Here is a 21277-nt window from a genome sequence, read left to right as displayed (position 1 = left end):
TCGTCACATGACCAGGTTTAACTCGTCACATGACCAGGTTTAACTCGTCACATGACCAGGTTTAACTCGTCACATGACCAGGTTTAACTCGTCACATGACCAGGTTTAACTCGTCACATGACCAGGTTTAACTCGTCACATGACCAGGTTTAACTCGTCACATGACCAGGTTTAACTCGTCACATGACCAGGTTTAACTCGTCACATGACCAGGTTTAACTCGTCACATGACCAGGTTTAAGTCGTCACATGACCAGGTTTAACTCGTCACATGACCAGGTTTAACTCGTCACATGACCAGGTTTAACTCGTCACGTGACCAGGTTTAACTCGTCACATGACCAGGTTTAACTCGTCACATGACCAGGTTTAACTCGTCACGTGACCAGGTTTAACTCGTCACGTGACCAGGTTTAACTCGTCACGTGACCAGGTTTAACTCGTCACATGACCAGGTTTAACTCGTCACATGACCAGGTTTAACTCGTCACATGACCAGGTTTAACTCGTCACATGACCAGGTTTAACTCGTCACATGACCAGGTTTAACTCGTCACATGACCAGGTTTAACTCGTCACATGACCAGGTTTAACTCGTCACATGGCCAGGTTTAACTCGTCACATGACCAGGTTTAACTCGTCACATGACCAGGTTTAACTCGTCACATGGCCAGGTTTAACTCGTCACATGACCAGGTTTAACTCGTCACATGGCCAGGTTTAACTCGTCACATGACCAGGTTTAACTCGTCACATGACCAGGTTTAACTCGTCACATGACCAGGTTTAACTCGTCACATGACCAGGTTTAACTCGTCACATGACCAGGTTTAACTCGTCACATGACCAGGTTTAACTCGTCACATGACCAGGTTTAACTCGTCACATGACCAGGTTTAACTCGTCACATGATCAGGTTTAACTCGTCACATGATCAGGTTTAACTCGTCACATGACCAGGTTTAACTCGTCACATGACCAGGTTTAACTCGTCACATGACCAGGTTTAACTCGTCACATGACCAGGTTTAACTCGTCACATGACCAGGTTTAACTCGTCACATGACCAGGTTTAACTCGTCACATGACCAGGTTTAACTCGTCACATGACCAGGTTTAACTCGTCACATGACCAGGTTTAACTCGTCACATGACCAGGTTTAACTCGTCACATGACCAGGTTTAACTCGTCACATGACCAGGTTTAACTCGTCACATGACCAGGTTTAACTCGTCACATGACCAGGTTTAACTCGTCACATGACCAGGTTTAACTCGTCACATGACCAGGTTTAACTCGTCACATGACCAGGTTTAACTCGTCACATGACCAGGTTTAACTCGTCACATGACCAGGTTTAACTCGTCACATGACCAGGTTTAACTCGTCACATGACCAGGTTTAACTCGTCACATGACCAGGTTTAACTCGTCACATGACCAGGTTTAACTCGTCACATGACCAGGTTTAACTCGTCACATGACCAGGTTTAACTCGTCACATGACCAGGTTTAACTCGTCACATGACCAGGTTTAACTCGTCACATGACCAGGTTTAACTCGTCACATGACCAGGTTTAACTCGTCACATGACCAGGTTTAACTCGCCACATGACCAGGTTTAACTCGTCACATGACCAGGTTTAACTCGTCACATGACCAGGTTTAACTCGTCACATGACCAGGTTTAACTCGCCACATGACCAGGTTTAACTCGTCACATGACCAGGTTTGGCTATGATTGGGAGAGGGAGTGTGCTGTAAAGTATAACGACTATTTCGAGTTCCCTGACACCCTATCAATGGAGAGGTACACTGTGGACTTCCTGTCCAGGATTGAGGAGACCGCTGCTCATCAGATGATCGAGACAGGTTTCTGTCAATATCTTATTAATTAATCAGTTAATTTATTAAGTTAATTAATTTGTATTCAGGTGCCTTCTTAAATGCTTTTGGAGTTTCTAATCATATCTGTTTCAGGTGATAGACAAGACATTCCGACTCCATCAGACCACTCAAACTATCGACTGGTTAGTTGGTTTAGTTAGTTTAGTTAGTCTAGTTAGTTTAGTTTAGTTAGTTTAGTTAGTTTAGTTAGTTTATGTTAGTTTAGTTAGTCTAGTTAGTTTAGTTTAGTTTAGTTAGTTTAGTTTAGTTTATGTTAGTTTAGTTAGTTTAGTTAGTTTAATTAGTTAAGTTAATTTAGTTAGTTTAGTTTAGTTTAGTTAGTTTATTTAGTTTATTTAGTTTATTTAGTTTATTTAGTTTAGTTACTTTATTTAGTTTAGTTAGTTTAGTTAGTTTAATTCAGTTTACTTTAGTTTAATTTAGTTTAATTTAGTTTAATTTAGTTTAATTTAGTTTAATTTAATTTAATTTAATTTAGTTTAGTTAGTTTAGTTAGTTTAGTTAGTTTAGTTAGTTTAGTTAGTTTAGTTAGTTTAGTTAGTTTAGTTAGTTTAGTTAGTTAGTTTAGTTAGATCTCTTACCACGTGATACTACCCCACGTGACTAACACGTGATACTACCCCACGTGACTAACACAATCTCCAGGTGGGTGTGGTTGTACACAGTGGTCAGGCGAGTGGTGGTCACTATTACAGCTACATAAAGCAGAGGATTGACGAGGAGAGTGGTGTGGTAGATAAGTGGTACAGGTTCGATGATGTGGATGTTTCCGAGTGTAATGTTGATCAGGTGAGATTAACCGAAACTTAGTCCATTTGTAGCTAGATTATCGGGAATACCTAAACTTGTTCAACTAATCTCTGTCAGTAAGGCAGTATGTAATACCTTATACGCTTTGTCACATGATTACTGGGAACGTCATTTAACGATATTATTAATCTGCAGCGACACTTTGTCCCTCATATCTTTTTAGGTTCTGATGATGAAAGAAAATATTCTACCAATGTTATACAAATTTTATTGAAATTTCAACTCTCATTCGTTGTCTGATTGCGGGAAATATTGATTCTTGACACTTTATCCCCCAGGAGGGTCAGATGGCTCGACTCTGTTTCGGAGGAGACAGCAATGACGCAGACTCTCCCGACAAGAAACCAATCGGTCGGGCTCAGAAGAGGTGGTGGAACGCCTACATTCTCTTCTACGAAAGAGTGGAACCCACTCCACCGGAACCAGCACCCGCTGAGGAGCTGGCTGGAGAGGGTGATGATGTGAAGGTGATTTGTGAGGGGGTGATGGATCTTAATTTGAAGTACGACCCTCCGGCTGTGTTGGTTAGACAAGTCCGACAGGAGAATCTCACTTTCTTTCATCAGGTTAGACGCTAATTATATAATTAGGCGCTAATCATCTAATGTTAGAAACTATTGTTTATCCATAAATTGCCACCCCACCCTCTCCTATCCCCTTCCCCTTCCCGCCAAATTTCCTACTAAGCGTTTAAAGGTAAAAATCGTGTGCCTTTGAAATCAAAATGTTGTGAGCATAGATTTTAGAAATGGTCTAAAATTGTATCTAAGAAAACACATTCAGGTAGAAATTTGATATCGATATCCAAAATCATTAAATCGTAGTTTGCACCACCAACATTAAACATAATATTATTACTTTATTAGTGTTCACAATCAGAATCCTCACACCGTACATCCCGAACCTCCGTATACCAAAACATGTGATCATCCAAACATTGTCTCTTCACCGGTCGTCTGCATGATCCCGAGTGTGTTGTACACGGTCCTGAGGTGACCCACACCTCGCACTCTTCCTGTGATAACACACTAAACACACTGAGAAAACACACCAAATACACTGCAACTAAAAACCTCATGTTAGGGGACGATACATTAAGGGGACTGTAATGGTTGGGGTAAATGTGTGGGGTGCCATTTTGTTTTAACAGAATGTGACGTCATCAGGGACTGGTTTAGTACTATTTCTGGACATTGGATCTTCGTTTAAGACTTTTTCAGAAGTTTTCTCCAGCATATCATTATTTTTTCCCGAGTAAAAATAATTGTTACTTCCATCATGATTCAACTCAATTAATTGTTCATCTGTAATATTATTTTAGGTATAAGTATAGAGTTAGTGGGCCCTGTTATTGTTTAACACGGACCTGTCAGTTTGTGAGCATCTGGCTGTGGTTAAAGACTTTGTTTTGGTTTGAGAGCCCTTTGTTTTGGGTACGATATTTTGTTAGAGATAAATATCACCTCAATATGACTCCACAATACAGCCCGATTAGCTTCGGCTTAAACAAGGACATTGTATTCAAATATTATGGGCAGCACTTCAGAACGTCATTACTTCGGGGTTTCTTTCTTGATTATTCGAAAAGCGAATGATCTCATAGAACTTACCTCCCCTTAACCTCCCCCCTCACCCTTAACTCCATTTATCACCCCCAACCCCCCCTAACTCCCTTTATCACCCCTTCCTTTGCAACCCCATTTTCTTGTTACCTCTGAATCAATAACCATCTCTCTACCCTCTAGCGAGCACTCTACTCAGCCGAGTTTGCACAGTACATAAAGTACGTAGTGTTACCCAACGTGGTCTACAACAACGCCACTACCACCCCTGAGACCAGCTTAATCAGTGAGACTTCCACGTACGGCTCATCTGAACAGATAGCTCTCGACTGTCTTGATCTCTTGGCTTCCTATCTGTTTCAGGTTGGAAATCTTCTTTATAAAAAATTGTATTGTTTTTTTGATCAGGACATTATTTATGAAACGCCCTATAATAGTGCTTGTTTTTTTAACTCGTCAAATACGTCTGTCAATTTGTGAATCTGCCCGAATCTGTCGGGGGGGGGGGGGGGGGGGGGGGCCAGTCTGTCTATTTGCACTTTGCAATCGGTTATCTCTGTATCTGAAATGTGTCTTTTGGCGAAATACTTTTCAATGTGTTTATCTTCTATTTACCTGTCTTATATTTATTAGTCTTTCTAACGTTGTGTCTCTAAACAGACAGGTTTTCTGTGCAAGAAAAAAATGCGGGGGCTATTGAAATTGGGGTCTCTGTTATCTGTAGTAGCGTTGTAGTGTTGTTGTCAGTGTATGTAGGATTGGACACGTACACGATGAGCTGCTGTCGGCTTATCTAATTAACGATCAGCAAGACCAGATAACACTTGATAATTATTAGTCTTTACCTTAACAGACAGGTTTCCTGTGTAAGAAAGCAGTGAGAGGACGTATAGAAGAGTGGCAGGATATTCTCCTGAACCTGCTGCAATCTAGTGATGTGTGCAGGAGGTGGTTTGCAGCTAACTACCTGTTTAATACCCCGAACAGGTTAGTTTATACTGTTTAGTGTCACACGTGTTGGTTAATGATCAGTTTTAATAATAAGTTCTTAGTTAGTTTCTTTATTTTTAGTTTTCTTTGATATAAGTTTTCTTTAATATTAATATTAATTAGTATTCTTTAATATTAATTAATACTCGACTAACATGTCTGATGAAGAATGTTAAACCTCTCTCACAGATTCTACCAGTACCTGCTAGATTGCCCTATGTCCGATGTTAGAGCCTCGTTTGCCTTCATCATAGTAACCCTGGCTAAACTTAGCATCCCCGACCCACCACTTTCTCTTTCGGAGCTTAACGCCTGGACAGCTGACGGGTTAGTTCTTAATAAGCGAATTAGTTCTTAATAAGCGAATTAGTTCTTAATAAGTGAATTAGTTCTTAATAAGTTAATTAGTTATTAATAAGATAATTAGTTCTTAATAAGTTGATATTTATATCGCTTTTCTCACTGCATGCATCTACTCGTTTTCAGCTTAATCTACGTTCGAAATTCCATATAAAAAATTCGCATTATAAAGCACTATCGCCTTACTCATTACTTAATACCACAGGTATAGTTACGGTATAGACTTCCTAGGACCGCTCTCCCTGCACATTATTAGCGGATGCTATGCTATCCTAAACGCAGGGCGCATTGACTACAGTAAAAATCTACAACAAGTGAGTCTTCCCTATTTCACCACGATACGTGACGTCACTACTTCTTTACGTCATGTTACTACCTCATCACGTGACGTCATTACTTCATAACGTGACGTCACCATTTAATCACGTGACGTCATTATTTCAGTTGTTCCACGTGTTCTACTGTTTTATGAAAGGAGGGATCGCTGAGCGACAACAGTTACTGAAACTCGGAGTACACAAGAGGTTTATGAGGATACTACTCGAAGAAGGTAATAGCTTTTATCTTTTACAATTATCCTCGTTTATCATTAATTTATTTATTTAGTGTGATTTTATCGTAAATTTAATGGTCATTTTAGCCTCCTGAAAGAAATTTAAATCTGATTTTTAAAGGTTTTTCTCTTTTGTTCTCTGTGACACTGACCTATATTTTGTCGCATTACAAAATTCAAAATAAATTCAAGTAAAATACACAGTTTTAAAATAAATGAAGATATTAAGGTAAGTATAAGAGGTATATGTTGGAAGACTTAAAGTTGACAGATATCACAGGTAAGCCTGCACTCAGCTTTCACCCTCTCAGCAACATTCCCATCTTCCTCACAGTAGTGTTTGAAGGTCTGACAGTTCAGAGTAGGGTCAGGTGACTTGGCGTTTGCCAGCACATCCTCACAAACAGGGTCGTCGTCCTGACGACAGGATCCGCACGTGACCGGACATTCCGAGTAGACCCGCTGTCCGATAGCTGAGGGGTCATTGCACAGGTGCTGGAATGTCTGGCAGTTCAGTGTGGGGTCGGGGGCTGTCTCACTGACCAGGAAATCCACACATCCTGGGTCATCGTCCTGTCTCCCATCAGAGTCCTCTTCGGCATCATTGTCGGCATCATTGTCGGCATCATTGTCGGCATCATTGTCGGTATCATTGTTTTCTCCCTCTTCCTGTTGCTCCTCACAATTACGACACGTCAGGGCACAGTGAGCTACCATGGAGCTGTACATGAGAGAGGTGGGACTACACAAGTTGAACTCCTCCTCCAAGTAAGCACACGTGCCAGTAGAATCAGTATCTACACACTCAGTGTCATCCATGAACTAGCTCTGGCACACTGCCAACAAGCACCTGCGGGTTATTATTGGTAAAATCAACATTTTTAGATTTGGTCGCATTCCGCTATTTTGAAACCACCTAAAAGCAAAAAGGTGACTGCTCCAGCTTTTTTACTTGATCAGATTTAAAGGATTACAGATTCTTTACTCACCCAAAGAGAAAGATAAGCTTAGTGTGAACCATGATATTGTAGTCACTTACAATTGTAAAAAGATAAAACAGCTAAGAACATAAAATGGGTAATAGTGAGAAGATGGGGTTATTAAATAAGAAAGCTCTTCCTCTGCTAACTAACGAGCTTCTCGTTAGTTAGGGCTAGTTAGGGCTAACGAGCTATTTGATTAAGGCTAGACAGTAGACGTTAAACTGGTGGACATTTTCCAGGGCGAACAACGATTATTGAGTTTCAAATTTGGGTGATAAATTGGTTAGCGGGTTGTAGGTCGAATTTTAACAAAAGAATTTAGTCAATGGCTGAACCATGAGTTGTTAACAAAGTCATAATAAAAGTCACCTATTATATCTAACTATCTAATATTAGATTACAACTTAGCCGTTTATTATACCAGCAACATTAGCAAGTGTTCAATTTAAATTTTATTGGTTACTAAACATTTTTTCAATGCCTAAATATATAAGATATATCTGGCTTTGTCGTTCGAACTCCTTAAACGGGTATTCCTGAATTATGAAAAAACGTAGCTAATGGTAACCTTCTTACACATCTTCATTTACCGTAAATTCTCATAAATATATGACAATCCAAATGTACGCTATCTTAATTGAGGAGTGAGTAAACACTAAACAAACATTAACTGATTCAACTAGAATCTAGAATACAAAATTATGAAAATTATAAAAATGATAAAATAAGCATATTTTATAGGTATTATCTGATAATTAATACTGTTTTAATATCCTGACGTTATCTTCAATCTTATTTAACAGATCCCTTAACAGTCGATTCTCTGAAGAGTATTTCTTGTTCGAACTGTATATTATGACAGCACAGTATACCCTTGCCCTTGATATCTCCAGGTAAAGAGAAGATATGCTAGCTCTGCCAGAAACATCGTGTAGCACGATAACTGCAGGGTACTCTACTGAATGACAACTTGCAGCATCACAAAAATCTATCTCAACACCGGATAAATTAGACCGTTTTTCTATTGCACTTTCAATCATTTTGACGACATTTTTATCGCAACTATCTCCGATTATACCTATTTGAAACCCGCGCAACACACATGGGTCGTATAATTTATCTAGCTCCATATTTAAAGTATTAGCTATCAAACCAGCTGAGTTCACTGAAAACGCCTTATCAATAACGTGTACTACAGTCCGTGGACCATGTATGAAGTGTCCTGGTTGTAGCACTGGAAAAACAACATCTAAATCTGCAGTTTCTTCCTCTGGAACTGTCGGAATAAGGTGCTCTCTGACCTTCGAAAGACAATCAGCTATATCACAAGTATTTCTCAGATTCAGAGATAAATTGACGATATTTTCAGATAGCATGCTCTGAAACAATGAACAAACTGGTTCATAGTAATTTTGTAAAAATCCTGCGTGAGAAAGGTAGCACTTCTGACTTAAATCACATCCAATCCAGACCCAGCAGCTTAATTGTACTTCTGTTAGTCTGCGCATCAACTCTGCAGGGGAGTCCACATGTTGATACATCTCCGTCTGACTATCATCAACAAACACGTGTGTGTTGCCTCCCTCAAACACGTGTGTGTTGCCTCCATCACCCAGCGCCTTCTCCAACAGGGAGTTAGACCTCACTAGCTCCATCCTAACTATAACCACCTGGCCGTTCTGCTTGCTGTCTGATATCTTCTGTATTGTGACATCTGTACTGTCCCTCCAATCTTCTTCCACCACGGTGTTAGTGATGTTAGCTTTGTTTAATGTGTTTTGGTAGCGTTTACATGAGTTGTTCTCTAAAGCGGATATGAACAGAATGACTCTGATTTCCACCTTAGTCATGATCAGGTGTATGATTTTAGCCAACAAGATGATAGTTTTCCCTGAACCTGCTGGTCCATTAATTACCAGCAGATTCTGATCTCTGTTGAAAGCATCATGTTGTTCCGCAGTCAAGTATTCTATACCGAGCATGTCTTTGAAAATGTTGACTATGCCATTTTGATTTACATTAGCAGATACTATATTAGAAACGTTTATCACATTGGGGTTCTGGGCCCGTTTTTTGCTGAGAAATGTTATATTTCCTTTCTTCAACTCATCGTCAATGTCCAATATAGCCTGTCCTAAACTACACTTCAGTTCATTGCATAGGCGTTTGTCAGTACAGTACATTGCTACCAATACTTGTTTAATTTCCTGGTATTTGGCGAGAAAAACTTCAGTTTGAACAAAGCTAGATATCGAACCTAACACGTCATGTTTTTTCCACCAGCTTGAGAAATCTAGAAAGTCCTCTTTGCACAATATCTGCTTTTTGGTCTGTTCATCCATGTTCTGAAATAGATCACGACTTGTGCTAGGAAACGCGGACAGGCATATTATTGAGCATTGCTCTACTTCCATTTCTACAAAAACTTGTTGTAAAAGACCATTTATCAACGATTTTGTCCTTTCAAGTTGATCGCGTGATTTTGCAAATGTTCCTGTCAATTGCTTTCTCTGTTCCTCTGTTAATTCACTGTCTTCATCAATTGGGACATTCTTCACTTCAATAATGACAACATAGTTCTTCCCGATAACAACAAAGTCACATTCTGTTTTATCTGCAGCCTTACCTTTACATAGCTTGCAGTTTTTTCTGTCATGACTTTTATCACAAATTCGATACTGTTGATGGGTGTACTCGAAACCATGCAGGACTACGAAATTTTCCGGCACCTTTTCTAGAGCTCGATACACTTCAACTTCAACCTCATAATTATCCTGTAAACGTTTCTCATAGTCAAATTTACTGCTGGATGCTCCCTCTTCGTCGATGTAAACATCAATGTAGGTCTGTTTGGGGGCAGGCGGTAACATAATCGGATATTGGTTTTTAAACTCGCAATACTTTTTACAGATATCTTTTCCTTTATCTTTATACTGCTCCAATGTTCCTATCTCTGAAAATGAAGTCTGGTAATGGTTTGGCAACGAGAACTCGAAAATAGAAAATTAGAAGAAATCGCTTATTAAAAAATCATACCCGCGCCGGAAAATGTTGGCTTACCTTGATCTTTATTCTTATTCAGTAATGATGGTTTCTTTCTCTGCTTTTTACTCATTATTTCAGCTGTTAGTGATGTTTTTTGCCCTTGATAAGGAGCAAGATTACAACAACAACAATAAAGAAAGGAAAAAAAACTAGATTGCACGCTGAATGGTTATCTATTAATTATTAATATTAATTATTAATTAAATAACGTGGTGAAAAGTTCGTGTACCGAATAGTACGTGCTTAAATAACATTATCTTACTGGAAAAAGTGACAAAATATCTGTAACAAGTACAATTAACAGTTGACAGCGAACATAATGAACTTATAATTTGTTAAGTAACAACACATTGCGAATAACAGACCTTGCAACGAAATATGAGGCCATAGTGTGTAATGAATCTGTATACGTCATCGTGACTCACGAGAATATTTGTGATATAAGACAAAAATGTGTAATAAGAGACAAATGTTGGGTCAGGTGAGGTGTAATATGGCAACTTTCCAACTTGGCAACTTTCCAAGTAATGTGTAGATCTCTGCGCGTAATGTGTAGATCTCTGCTTGCAGATTAATGCCGATGTGTTAAACTTAAAGATGAAATCTTATCAACCGAGATTATTAGATCGAGAGTCATATCGAAACCTTTTTATTTAGAATTGAATCATGGGCTCATAGTTCTGAGATTTTAGACCCGAAGTGTTCTTGAGGTCCATTCTGTGTAGTCCCACCTCTCTCATGTACAGCTCCATGGTAGCTCACTGTGCCCTGACGTGTCGTAATTGTGAGGAGCAACAGGAAGAGGGAAAAACAATGATACCGACAATGATGCCGATAATGATGCCGAAAATGACGCCGATAATGATGCCGACAATGGTACCGACAATGATGCCGAAGAGGACTCTGATGGGAGACAGGACGATGACCCAGGATGTGTGGATTTCCTGGTCAGTGAGACAGCCCCCGACCCCACACTAAATTGCCAGACATTCCAACACCTGTGCAACTACAGTCTACACGGCTGTTATAAGACCGGTTCCCTTCACAAATTGCAGAGCAATACAAGCTACTAAATTGTACTTACTAAAATTATTCCATGATCGATTTAATTTAATATTTTACAAATATTCAGGTTCCAGTATGCGAGCACAATACAACGACACATCAGCCCTACACAACGTCATATCAGTTCTCCTTTGTTCCGTCGACCTCATCTCACTCCGGCAGAACAGTTCCGGATTACCTCCGGACATCCCCTGTCCGGTTAATAACTTCCAGGTGAGTGTGGCGTGACGTCACGTGAATGCTGTGACGTCACCTGAGTTCTGTGACGTCACGTGTTGCTGAAGACAGTGGAGATATCAATTGACTCAGAATGTAGTTGTGTTACTATCATGTAATTAACTAAATCAGTCACTACCCGTCAGATACTACAGAGAACGTTAGACCATGATACCAAGCAACTGCTTATCTCTGATAACTACTCCTATCTTAGAAAACTGCTGGAGGAGCCTACTGTTATGGAGCTGGAGGTAGACAGAATTACCTCTTATTTACCTCTAATTTACCTCTAATCTTTCCCCTAAATGCAGGACATTTTTATAACATGTCGTTTTATTTAGCGATATCTTAAATCAATAAAATGTTATGTTTATCTAACAATTAAGGCACGTGTTAAATCTTATAAAAGAGTGAGTTATGAAAATAAAACATACTAAGAGTAGTACCGTCAGGACATTGTACAGATGATAAAGCACGTAAGCTGGGAGAATGCTAAAGCGAGCAAGGTGGTTTTGTCAGAGTTACTGTATTACGTCTCGTCTGTTCACAGCTCTGATATGAAACCGTACCTTGTGTTCCTACTTCATATACTTCTTATCCAAGATTCGTGGCAACGGAAACGGTAAGTTATTTGAAATCTCACATAACACTTTTATTTCTAATCTTACATGTTATGCATCATGAACGAAGATTCCCTAAAGCGTCCTCCAAACAAATTCCTAACATTAACAATATTGCCAAATTATAATCTATGACTCGGAACACTTTCAGAAGAGTTCTTCTAAATTATTAAGTATTTTAAATCTCACTCTTAAGATTTACGGGGTTCATTGTATATATATATACTTTATGACTTTTGGGTAAATTTAATTTTTTATATCTGGTCAGACATTACCATTGTAATTTGACTTTTGAATCGTTTAATCCGTTTAATCCGTTTAATGCATCACTTTTCTAATCCCTATTGAGTTTGACAACGTTACATCACAACCCCACACGTGACGTCACACCCCCTAACGTGACGTCACACCCCCTAACGTGACGTCACACCCCCTCACGTGACGTCACACTCCCCACGTGACATCACAACCCTCAAGTGACGTCACACCTCCTAACGTGACGTCACACTCCCCACGTGACATCACAACCCTCAAGTGACGTCACACCCCCTCACGTGACGTCACAAAGCCAAAGAAAGTCACAAGCCAAAGAAAGTCCGTTCTACAGGGGGATCGGAACCTTCTCCTCTTAGTCGAATGTGATTACACTGACATAGATTCTCATTTATACACATTATACCATGACTAGAAACACACAAAAAAATACACAGGTTTCAATTAATAAAAATAGCATAAAAATACTTTCTTGGAATATCCAATCGCCTTCATCAGTAGATGGGAGCAAATTTGAAATAGAATCATTTCAAAATGTTATCAAAGATCATGACATAGCCTGTCTTCAGGAAATTAGGAGAGAGGTTCACTTGGTAGGATATCGATCAATCTGCAACATAAGGAAAGACGGTAAATCAGGAGGTGTCGGTATCCTCATTAAAAATGAGCTTATTGAAGGGATTGAGTTTATCAAGAATACAGAGTGTTCAGACTACCTAGTTTGTCGACTAGACAAGGATTTCTTTAACCTATCAGAAGATACATTTATAGTTAACGTTTACATTAGACCATTTAATTCATCAGCCTCAAACCCGACTGACAATGGCAAAGATGCTCTAAAAAACATTGAAGACGTTGTGAACGAACTTCGGGAGGAGGGCGAAGTCATATTGTGTGGGGACTTTAACTCTCGTATAGGACAAAAAACGGGTATGATAAGAGAAGACTCAACCAACGTTGTTCCCTTACCAGACGATTATGAGCCTGACAACTTTCTCCCCCGAAACTCACTAGACTCTATCACAAATACTTACGGTACACACTTTCTTAACCTAGTCAAACATAACCAACTCACTATTCTGAATGGCCGTACCCTAGGAGATCTTGTAGGAAACTTCACAAGTATCCAAAAAAATGGGTGCAGCGTTATTGATTACATTGCAGTGACCAACTCCACAAAGATCAGAATCAACTACTTCAAAATCTTGACATTCACCGAGCATTCTGATCATAAGCCCCTCAGTACTGAATTACAATGCAATAGATTCGCGATCAACAAATGCGCCCCATTACAGGACACTTATCAGACAGCGCCAACCAGATACATTATCAACGAAGAGAACAAAGACGACTTTTTCGAAGCTCAGTCAGAAAATCTATCATTGACCTTAATCCATGAACTTCAATCGAACATCGACTTACTCACCAATCAAAATATTTTAGCAGACAATGACCGTAATTATGAAACTGAACTCAAAGACATTAACAAACGACTTTCAGAACACCTTCGCGACATGGCCTCGAAGTGTTTCAAACAAACCAAACCACCCAAAAAATCTCACACCTCAAACAAACCTTGGTTTAACTGGAAAACGAGATTAGGTAAAAGAGAATTTCGTAAAGCTACAGATGCAACCTCAAAATTCCCGTCAAACAACCTTATACGTGAAAACTATTATCTTGTCAAGGGTAGCTATAAGCGTTTGAAGAACTCTGCCAAAAACGAATTCTTCGCACGTATGAATGAGGACATAGAGGGGGGGAAAATTCTCAACTGGCAATCTTTCAAAAAACTAAAAAATCAGAAAAAGGAAACTTTAAATTTTGACAGTCATGATATGAATAGATTCGAGACTTTTTTTGGTAACCTATATTCCGATAACCACAAAACAATAAATGAAAATAAAAAAGTTTCTATGATTGATCAAGCTGACTTGATAAATCAAGGTGCAACTCATCCTGAGTCACTCAACTCCTTAATCACCAAAACAGAACTTGACTCTAGTATAAAATCCCTAAAAAATGGTAAAGCTTCCTCACTCGACATGATTAATAACGAAATTATAAAATCTCTGGACACCAATCATAAATTGATTATGTTGAACCTCTTCAACGCCTGCTTCTCACAAGGAATTTATCCCTGGAACGTCAGCATTATATCTCCACTTCATAAAAAGGGTAATAAATCAGATCCTGACAACTACCGTGCAGTTGCTGTCAGCAGTGTCATAGGAAAACTATTTTCAACTATTCTCTTAGAACGACTCATTCGCTTCCGCTCTGAAAACTGCCCTGATCCACCTAACCAACTAGGCTTCACAAAGAAAGCTCAAACATACGATCACATACTAACCATGAAAACTATAGCTTCAAAATATAAACTTTTGGGGAAACCTGTATATGCAGTATTTGTTGATTTTAAAAAAGCATTCGACTCAGTCTGCCGTCAAGCCCTTTTCCTCAAACTCGCAAAAAATGGCATAACTGGAAACTTCTACAATGTCCTCAAAAATATGTACTCAAACTCGTACGCTTACATAAAATTATCTGGTCACCTCAGTAAACGCTTCCAGATACGTAAAGGTACAGAACAAGGTCACCCACTCTCACCTGATCTTTTTAAAGTTTTTCTCAGTGATATGTCCTGCCTCCTAGATTTTCCAAATTGCCCCGTACTTTCAAATTTGACTGTTAGCCACCTACTGTGGGCGGATGACCTTATACTCCTTTCACTCGACCAGGAAACCACTCAAAAGCAACTTAATATTCTCGGTAATTTTTGTAAGGAGTGGGGCATTGAAATCAATGAACTCAAAACTCAAGCAGTCATCTTTGGTAAGAAAACGTTAAAACAGGACATACAAAACATCAAATTTACACTCAACGGATCTAATCTTGAAATTGTTGACAGTTATTGTTACCTTGGATTTGAACTTCATCAATCGGGTCAAGTACAGATCGCTCAACAAAACCTTAAAACCAAAGCAATGCGTGCATTTTTTGGCCTGAAAAGGGTTGTCATGCGTTCAAAGTTATCTTTTAAAGCACTCCTTACACTGTTCGACTCTCTCATCAAGCCCATTCTATTATATGGTGCTCCGATATGGACACCCACTAGTACGATCAATAAATCTCTTTGCAAAACGATTAACTCGACAGAAGCAACCGCTACTAACTTACTTAAAAAAATCAGCGCCTCTCTGCAAGAAAGAGTGCATATTTCATTCCTAAAATGGGCATTGGGAGTCCATCGTAAAGCATCAAATGTAGGTGTTTGGGGAGAAACAGGAAGAATTCCTCTGATTTATCAATCAATTCGCTTAACGTTAAATTACTTCAAAAGGCTAAATACAAAATCAAAGTCGAATTCGTTTGTCACTGCAGCCGTAAAAGAACAAAAATCACTAAACTTACCTTGGTATCGATACATAAAACCACTCCTTGAACTAGATGAAATTTACAAACTAGATCACGTAACTGCGCACCGAATTCTCAATACAAATGCAGCTAACAAAGCCGCGCCCAACCCTGTAAGTGATCACAAATTATTAAAAGACTCCCTCATAAATCAGTCAAATTTTAGTCAATCCATCAAACCACTATGCAGCAAAAAGTATAGAATTCCTAAAATCATCGAAGCTCTAACCAATCAATTCAAAAAATGTTGGCAATATCAAAAATCTACTTCTTCTAAACTCTCATTCTATCACTCAATCAAACACACCTTCAACCGAGAGCCCTACTTATACTTATGCAAAGGCTTTTCTCGTCGTTACAGTACCACAAAACTTAGAATCAGCGCACATGATCTCCATATTGAAAGAGGCAGATACTCCAACACACCCCGTGAGCAAAGACTATGTGGTTGGTGCCAATCAAGTATGGGCGTTGAGACCATCGAAGACGAGTCGCATGTTCTTTACATTTGTGACTTGTATTCAAAACAGAGGTCGAAATTAGTCAAAAATCTTTCTCAAATGCCAATCATTGAAATAAGCAATGAAATTACCGACTCCAGCAATATCAATGAAACAAATCTCAAAGATCATCTCATGGAAATTTTGTCTCCTTACTCAACTGTAATTCCTCAAAATCACCAGAGCCTCCATATTCACTGCCACCGCTCACTTGATATTCAACCAAACACCCCACAGTATACTCAATTTCAAGAAAGGCGCTCCTATGCTGTCAACTGTGTGTGCACTTTTTTCCTTCGCTGCTCCGAAGAGCGAAATAGCTTCACCGAAGATACGCGTCAGCGTAATTCAAATGCACGAAACTTAAACAATTTTACTATCAATTTGGTGAGAACCTCGCGAATTAGTCATAATTAAGACTCAATGATAACCCTGGCCCTGACTTCAAGCAAAGATGATTGTTTTCATTAACTTCTGTAAACAATTATGACGGTCCATGATAATGGATCTATAATTTAATTTTAATCCTGTGTAATCCTGTGTAATCCTGTGTAATCCACCCCCTAGCGTGATGTCACAACCCCTCACGTGCCGTCACACTCCCCACGTGACATCACAACCCTCAAGTGACGTCACACCTCCTAACGTGACGTCACACTCCCCACGTGACATCACAACCCTCAAGTGACGTCACAACCCCTCACGTGACGTCACACTCCCCACGTGACATCACAACCCTCAAGTGACGTCACACCCCCTAACGTGACGTCACACTCCCCACGTGACATCACAACCCTCAAGTGACGTCACACCCCCTAACGTGACGTCACACTCCCCACGTGACATCACAACCCTCAAGTGACGTCACACCCCCTAACGTGTCGTCACACCCCCTAACGTGACATCACAACCCTCACGTGACGTCACACCCCCTAACGTGACGTCACACTCCCCACGTGACATCACAACCCTCAAGTGACGTCACACCCCCTAACGTGTCGTCACACCCCCTAACGTGACATCACAACCCTCACGTGACGTCACACCCCCTAACGTGACGTCACACCCCTCACGTGACGTCACACCCCCTAACGTGACGTCACACCCCTCACGTGACGTCACACCCCCTAACGTGACGTCACACCCCCTAACGTCACAATGTTCAGGATCCAGCTGGTTCTGAAAGGAGGTCCAGAGCGTGACACTCTCCTGGACATTATACAGCGCAGCAAGTCTCATCACCAGAAGCGAGCTTATCAGTGTATGAAGTGTCTTACTAACCTACTCTCTGCCAGCACTCTTGCTGCTGAGATATTCTTTGAAGATGCTGACAATAAATTCAGGTTATTTTTGTCTTCTCACCCAAATTCAGTCGATTGTGGTTGTCTTTCCTTTTTTGGTTCGAGATGATCCACTCTTTTGGAATTAACTTTCGTCAGAAAATGTTACAATTATTTTTGTACCGTAGTTATTGTTTCTTATCATTATAACCCCTTCTCAGATGGGAAGGAGCTGTGAATTGGCTTGGAGTGCAGCTTGAACGTCGGCCAGGTTACCATGGAAACAATCCTGGCAGTTGGGGAAACCTCTCTAATGAAACCGGGAACGACTTTTACATCGAGAGGAGTAACTCAGCGGTCCTCGTTCATCAAAAGGTACTTTTTATACTTCAAGTTTTTCCTTAACTTTCATTATTGATAACGGTTAAAAGTGTATTGGATTATCTGCAAATTTTTCAGCCCTTTATTCAGAATGTAATTTTAATCACTATTTATCCTCTCCAGGCAGAGGCATTGCTGCCAAACGACAGCGATGAAGGGGAATCTCTTAGCGAGGAAGATTCCAAAAACTTGAGCGTGGAAGATAGCATCCAAAATACGAGTGGCAGCACCCAAAATACTAGTGGCAGCGCCCAAAATACGAGTGGTAGCACCCAAAATACGAGTGGTAGTACCCAAAATACGAGTGGCAGCACCCAAAATACGAGTGGTAGTACCCAAAATACGAGTGGAAGCACTCAAAACACGAGTTCTAGCACGCAAAACTCGAGTTCTAGCAGTAGCACCCAGAACAACAGCGAACTTAACTTATCAGTTCACTCACAAGACTTGAGCGACGCGCAGGACACGAGCGTGCTGAGCCTGGAGAGAAACTCACTCTCAGATGTGGAAACTTCTCGAGGCTCTTCCGGCGACTGTGACACTTCTGTTGATGCGGAGTGATCGCGTGTCAGATACCTTCACATCATGTTGATTGTAAAGCCTCATCGTTATTCCGTTCGTTTTGAATTCAAAGTGATCAAGCAAAAATGTTAAATAATCTAGCCAAATCTGAGAACTTTTCATTCCGATTGATTATATCTTCGTGCTAAGAGTCTGAAAGATCTATTTATAGATCCTGGGAATGAGAGTGTTTACTCTGTTCGGTACTGCGGCAAGCTGTTTAATTGGTTCTAGTTTTCGTTGTGTATTATTATTGTCACGTGATCATGTTGAGGAGCTGCCCCTTTAAGAATATGTGAAATATGGACCTCCAAAGCACTAATACCATGATAACAGAGATTTGTCTATTTCAATTTTGTTCCTTCCAAAAGGCCACAAATGGTTATATGATACAGGGTGCTCCAGAATTAATGCACCTGCGAGTTTAATAAGGCATAAATAATAGTTGAAAATATGTTTTATACCCTCCATGTATAGAACCTACAGATTTCTACCTTAATTCTGGATCATTCTGTTCGTTATCTAGTGTGAAGTATAGGTTTGAGATAGGGTTCTTCCTTAAATCACAAACTTTTACTCCGTAATTATTCGTGACGTAGGGTACCGTGTTATTACTGTTACTGTTACTTAAATTATCATATTTCGTTACCATTATTTTACAAGCTCAATCTTCATATCAAGACGTGTTAGTTACGTCAATTTCATTACCACCCATTATTGAGGTTTGATTCAATATTCAGATTGGCTGTTAAATAGTTACCGTCTCAATCATAATGATAAAGTTGTGAGGCTGAGAGTGGGGTTACTCCTTAATCTCTGATCATTTTAAATATCCAGATCGGCCGCTGTGGTTACAGACCATGCGCCGTGTATAACTTATCGCGTTTATATAACGCTTATATATGTATAATGTTTCGTTGTTACTTATTTGATCACAATATACTGATGCTGGGTAGGTCTATGATTTTATTTGGCTACAAAACTTAATTTAACCTTCTGGAAGAAGGATTAATTTTTATATTTTTATTAATTTTTCTGCCGCAAGTTTTGGCGGTATTTTAAAACGTCAACAATTATTGTAAAAATATGTACATCAGGAATCAAAGGACTTTGGATGATGATTAAAAAAACTATTTATAAGTATAACTTATTTTCAATGTTAAATGTTGTGAAAATTTCAGGCGTCATACTAATTGTAATGTGTAGGCTAAGTTCTTAAGATTTGCAAAGCAAATGATTGTGTTTCATTTTCACTGAGATTTAGGTTCAACAACAGCTTAGTCTTACCTGCAACATTATTTCATGCGCGGCCCATGTGTTAACGGGGATACTCGTGAAATATTTGTTCCAAATATTATAGTTATACCGTCGAAGAGTCGCGCTATTGTCCATTGTTAAATATGGACTAGCCCGGCCGAGTTGTCATACGTTGTATGATCCGCCGCGCACGATCGAGTGCCCGGCTCTTTCACCTATACGAAGTAACCAATTAGGGCTATTAAATGCCGAACACAAGGATATTTCGTATTTGGATCATATGCCTGCAGGCTGTCTGTCGCTTAAGACCATGGTCGCTCTTAACTGAGCGATAAGTGACGTTAAGTGAGACCGTGAGCACCACTTCTTGCCAATTTGCTTTTGAATTAACTTAACGAATTATTTCGTTCGAACTTAACTTATCAGTTAACTCACAAGACTTGAGCGACGCGCAGGACACGAGCGTGCTGAGCCTGGAGAGAAACTCACTCTCGGATGTGGAAACTTCTCGAGGCTCTTCCGGCGACTGTGACACTTCTGTTGATGCGGAGAGATCGCGTGTCAGATACCTTCACATCATGTTGATTGTAAAGCCTCATCGTTATTCCGTTCGTTTTGATTCAAAGTGATCAAGCAAAAATGTTAAATAATATAGCCAAATCTGAGAACTTTTCATTCCGATTGATTATAATGTCTTCGTGCTAAGAGTCTGAAAGATCTATCTATAGATCCTGGGAATGAGAGTGTTTACTCTGTTCGGTACTGCGGCAAGCTGTTTAATTGGTTCTAGTTTTCGTTGTGTATTATTATTGTCACGTGATCATGTTGAGGAGCTGCCCCTTTAAGAATATGTGAAATATTGACCTCCAAAGTACTAATACCATGATAACAGAGATTTGTCTATTTCAATTTTGTTCCTTCCAAAAGGCCACGAATGGTTATATGATACAGGGTGCTCCAGAATTAATACACCTGCGAGTTTAATATGGCATAAATAATAGTTGAAAATATGTTTTATACCCTCCATGTATAGAACCTACAGATTTCTACCTTAATTCTGGATCATTCTGTTCGTTATCTAGTGTGAAGTATAGGTTTGAGATAGGGTTCTTCCTTAAATCACAAACTTTTACTCCGTAATTATTCGTGACGTAGGGTACCGTGTTATTACTGTTACTGTTACTTAAATTATCATATTTCGTTACCATCATTTTACAATCTCAATCTTCATATCAAGACGTGTTAGTTACGTCAATTTCATTACCACCCATTATGGAGGTTTGATTCAATATTCAGATTGGCTGTTAAATAGTTACCGTCTCAATCATAATGATAAAGTTGTGAGGCTGAGAGTGGGGTTACTCCTTAATCTCTGATCATTTTAAATATCCAGATCGGCCGCTGTGGTTACAGACCATGCGCCGTGTATAACTTATCGCGTTTATATAACGCTTATATATGTATAATGTTTCGTTGTTACTTATTTGATCACAA

The 21277-nt window shown here is 39.6% G+C and overlaps 3 protein-coding genes across 3 annotated transcripts in view; 1 reads left to right on the top strand and 2 right to left on the bottom strand.

Annotated features, from left to right (window-relative positions):
* The window catches only part of LOC134824718 (probable ubiquitin carboxyl-terminal hydrolase FAF-X), an 85290-nt gene extending 65530 nt beyond the window's left edge, over positions 1-19760 (top strand). The window contains exons 43-57 of the mRNA XM_063836695.1: positions 1732-1874; positions 1983-2032; positions 2556-2699; positions 2999-3286; positions 4466-4645; positions 5136-5269; positions 5462-5599; positions 5838-5946; positions 6077-6182; positions 11346-11491; positions 11641-11745; positions 11947-12116; positions 17471-17647; positions 17806-17959; positions 18089-19760. Of these exons, the coding sequence (XP_063692765.1) occupies positions 1732-1874; positions 1983-2032; positions 2556-2699; positions 2999-3286; positions 4466-4645; positions 5136-5269; positions 5462-5599; positions 5838-5946; positions 6077-6182; positions 11346-11491; positions 11641-11745; positions 11947-12116; positions 17471-17647; positions 17806-17959; positions 18089-18526 (2482 nt within the window). The 3' untranslated portion in view covers positions 18527-19760. The remainder of the gene's footprint in view (positions 1-1731; positions 1875-1982; positions 2033-2555; positions 2700-2998; positions 3287-4465; positions 4646-5135; positions 5270-5461; positions 5600-5837; positions 5947-6076; positions 6183-11345; positions 11492-11640; positions 11746-11946; positions 12117-17470; positions 17648-17805; positions 17960-18088) is intronic.
* LOC134825395 (uncharacterized) lies at positions 6444-7255 on the bottom strand. The gene is made up of 2 exons (XM_063837572.1): positions 7175-7255; positions 6444-7035 (listed from the first exon to the last, which is right to left on the bottom strand). Exon 2 carries the CDS (start codon positions 7002-7004, stop codon positions 6444-6446), a length of 561 nt encoding a protein of 186 aa, XP_063693642.1. The 5' UTR covers positions 7005-7035; positions 7175-7255.
* On the bottom strand, positions 7835-10297 carry LOC134824719 (uncharacterized). Its single transcript, XM_063836696.1, has 2 exons — positions 10229-10297; positions 7835-10121 (listed from the first exon to the last, which is right to left on the bottom strand). Exons 1-2 carry the CDS (start codon positions 10281-10283, stop codon positions 7924-7926), a joined length of 2253 nt encoding a protein of 750 aa, XP_063692766.1. The 5' UTR covers positions 10284-10297; the 3' UTR covers positions 7835-7923.
* Positions 19761-21277: the final 1517 nt, after the last annotated feature.

The sequence above is a fragment of the Bolinopsis microptera genome, chromosome 13, assembly GCF_026151205.1.
Source record: "Bolinopsis microptera isolate Bmic1 chromosome 13, MBARI_Bmic_1.0, whole genome shotgun sequence".
Taxonomy (NCBI): Eukaryota; Metazoa; Ctenophora; class Tentaculata; order Lobata; family Bolinopsidae; genus Bolinopsis; species Bolinopsis microptera.
The sequence above is the reverse complement of the archived record's forward strand: the minus strand, read 5'-3'. Positions and strand labels throughout refer to the sequence as shown.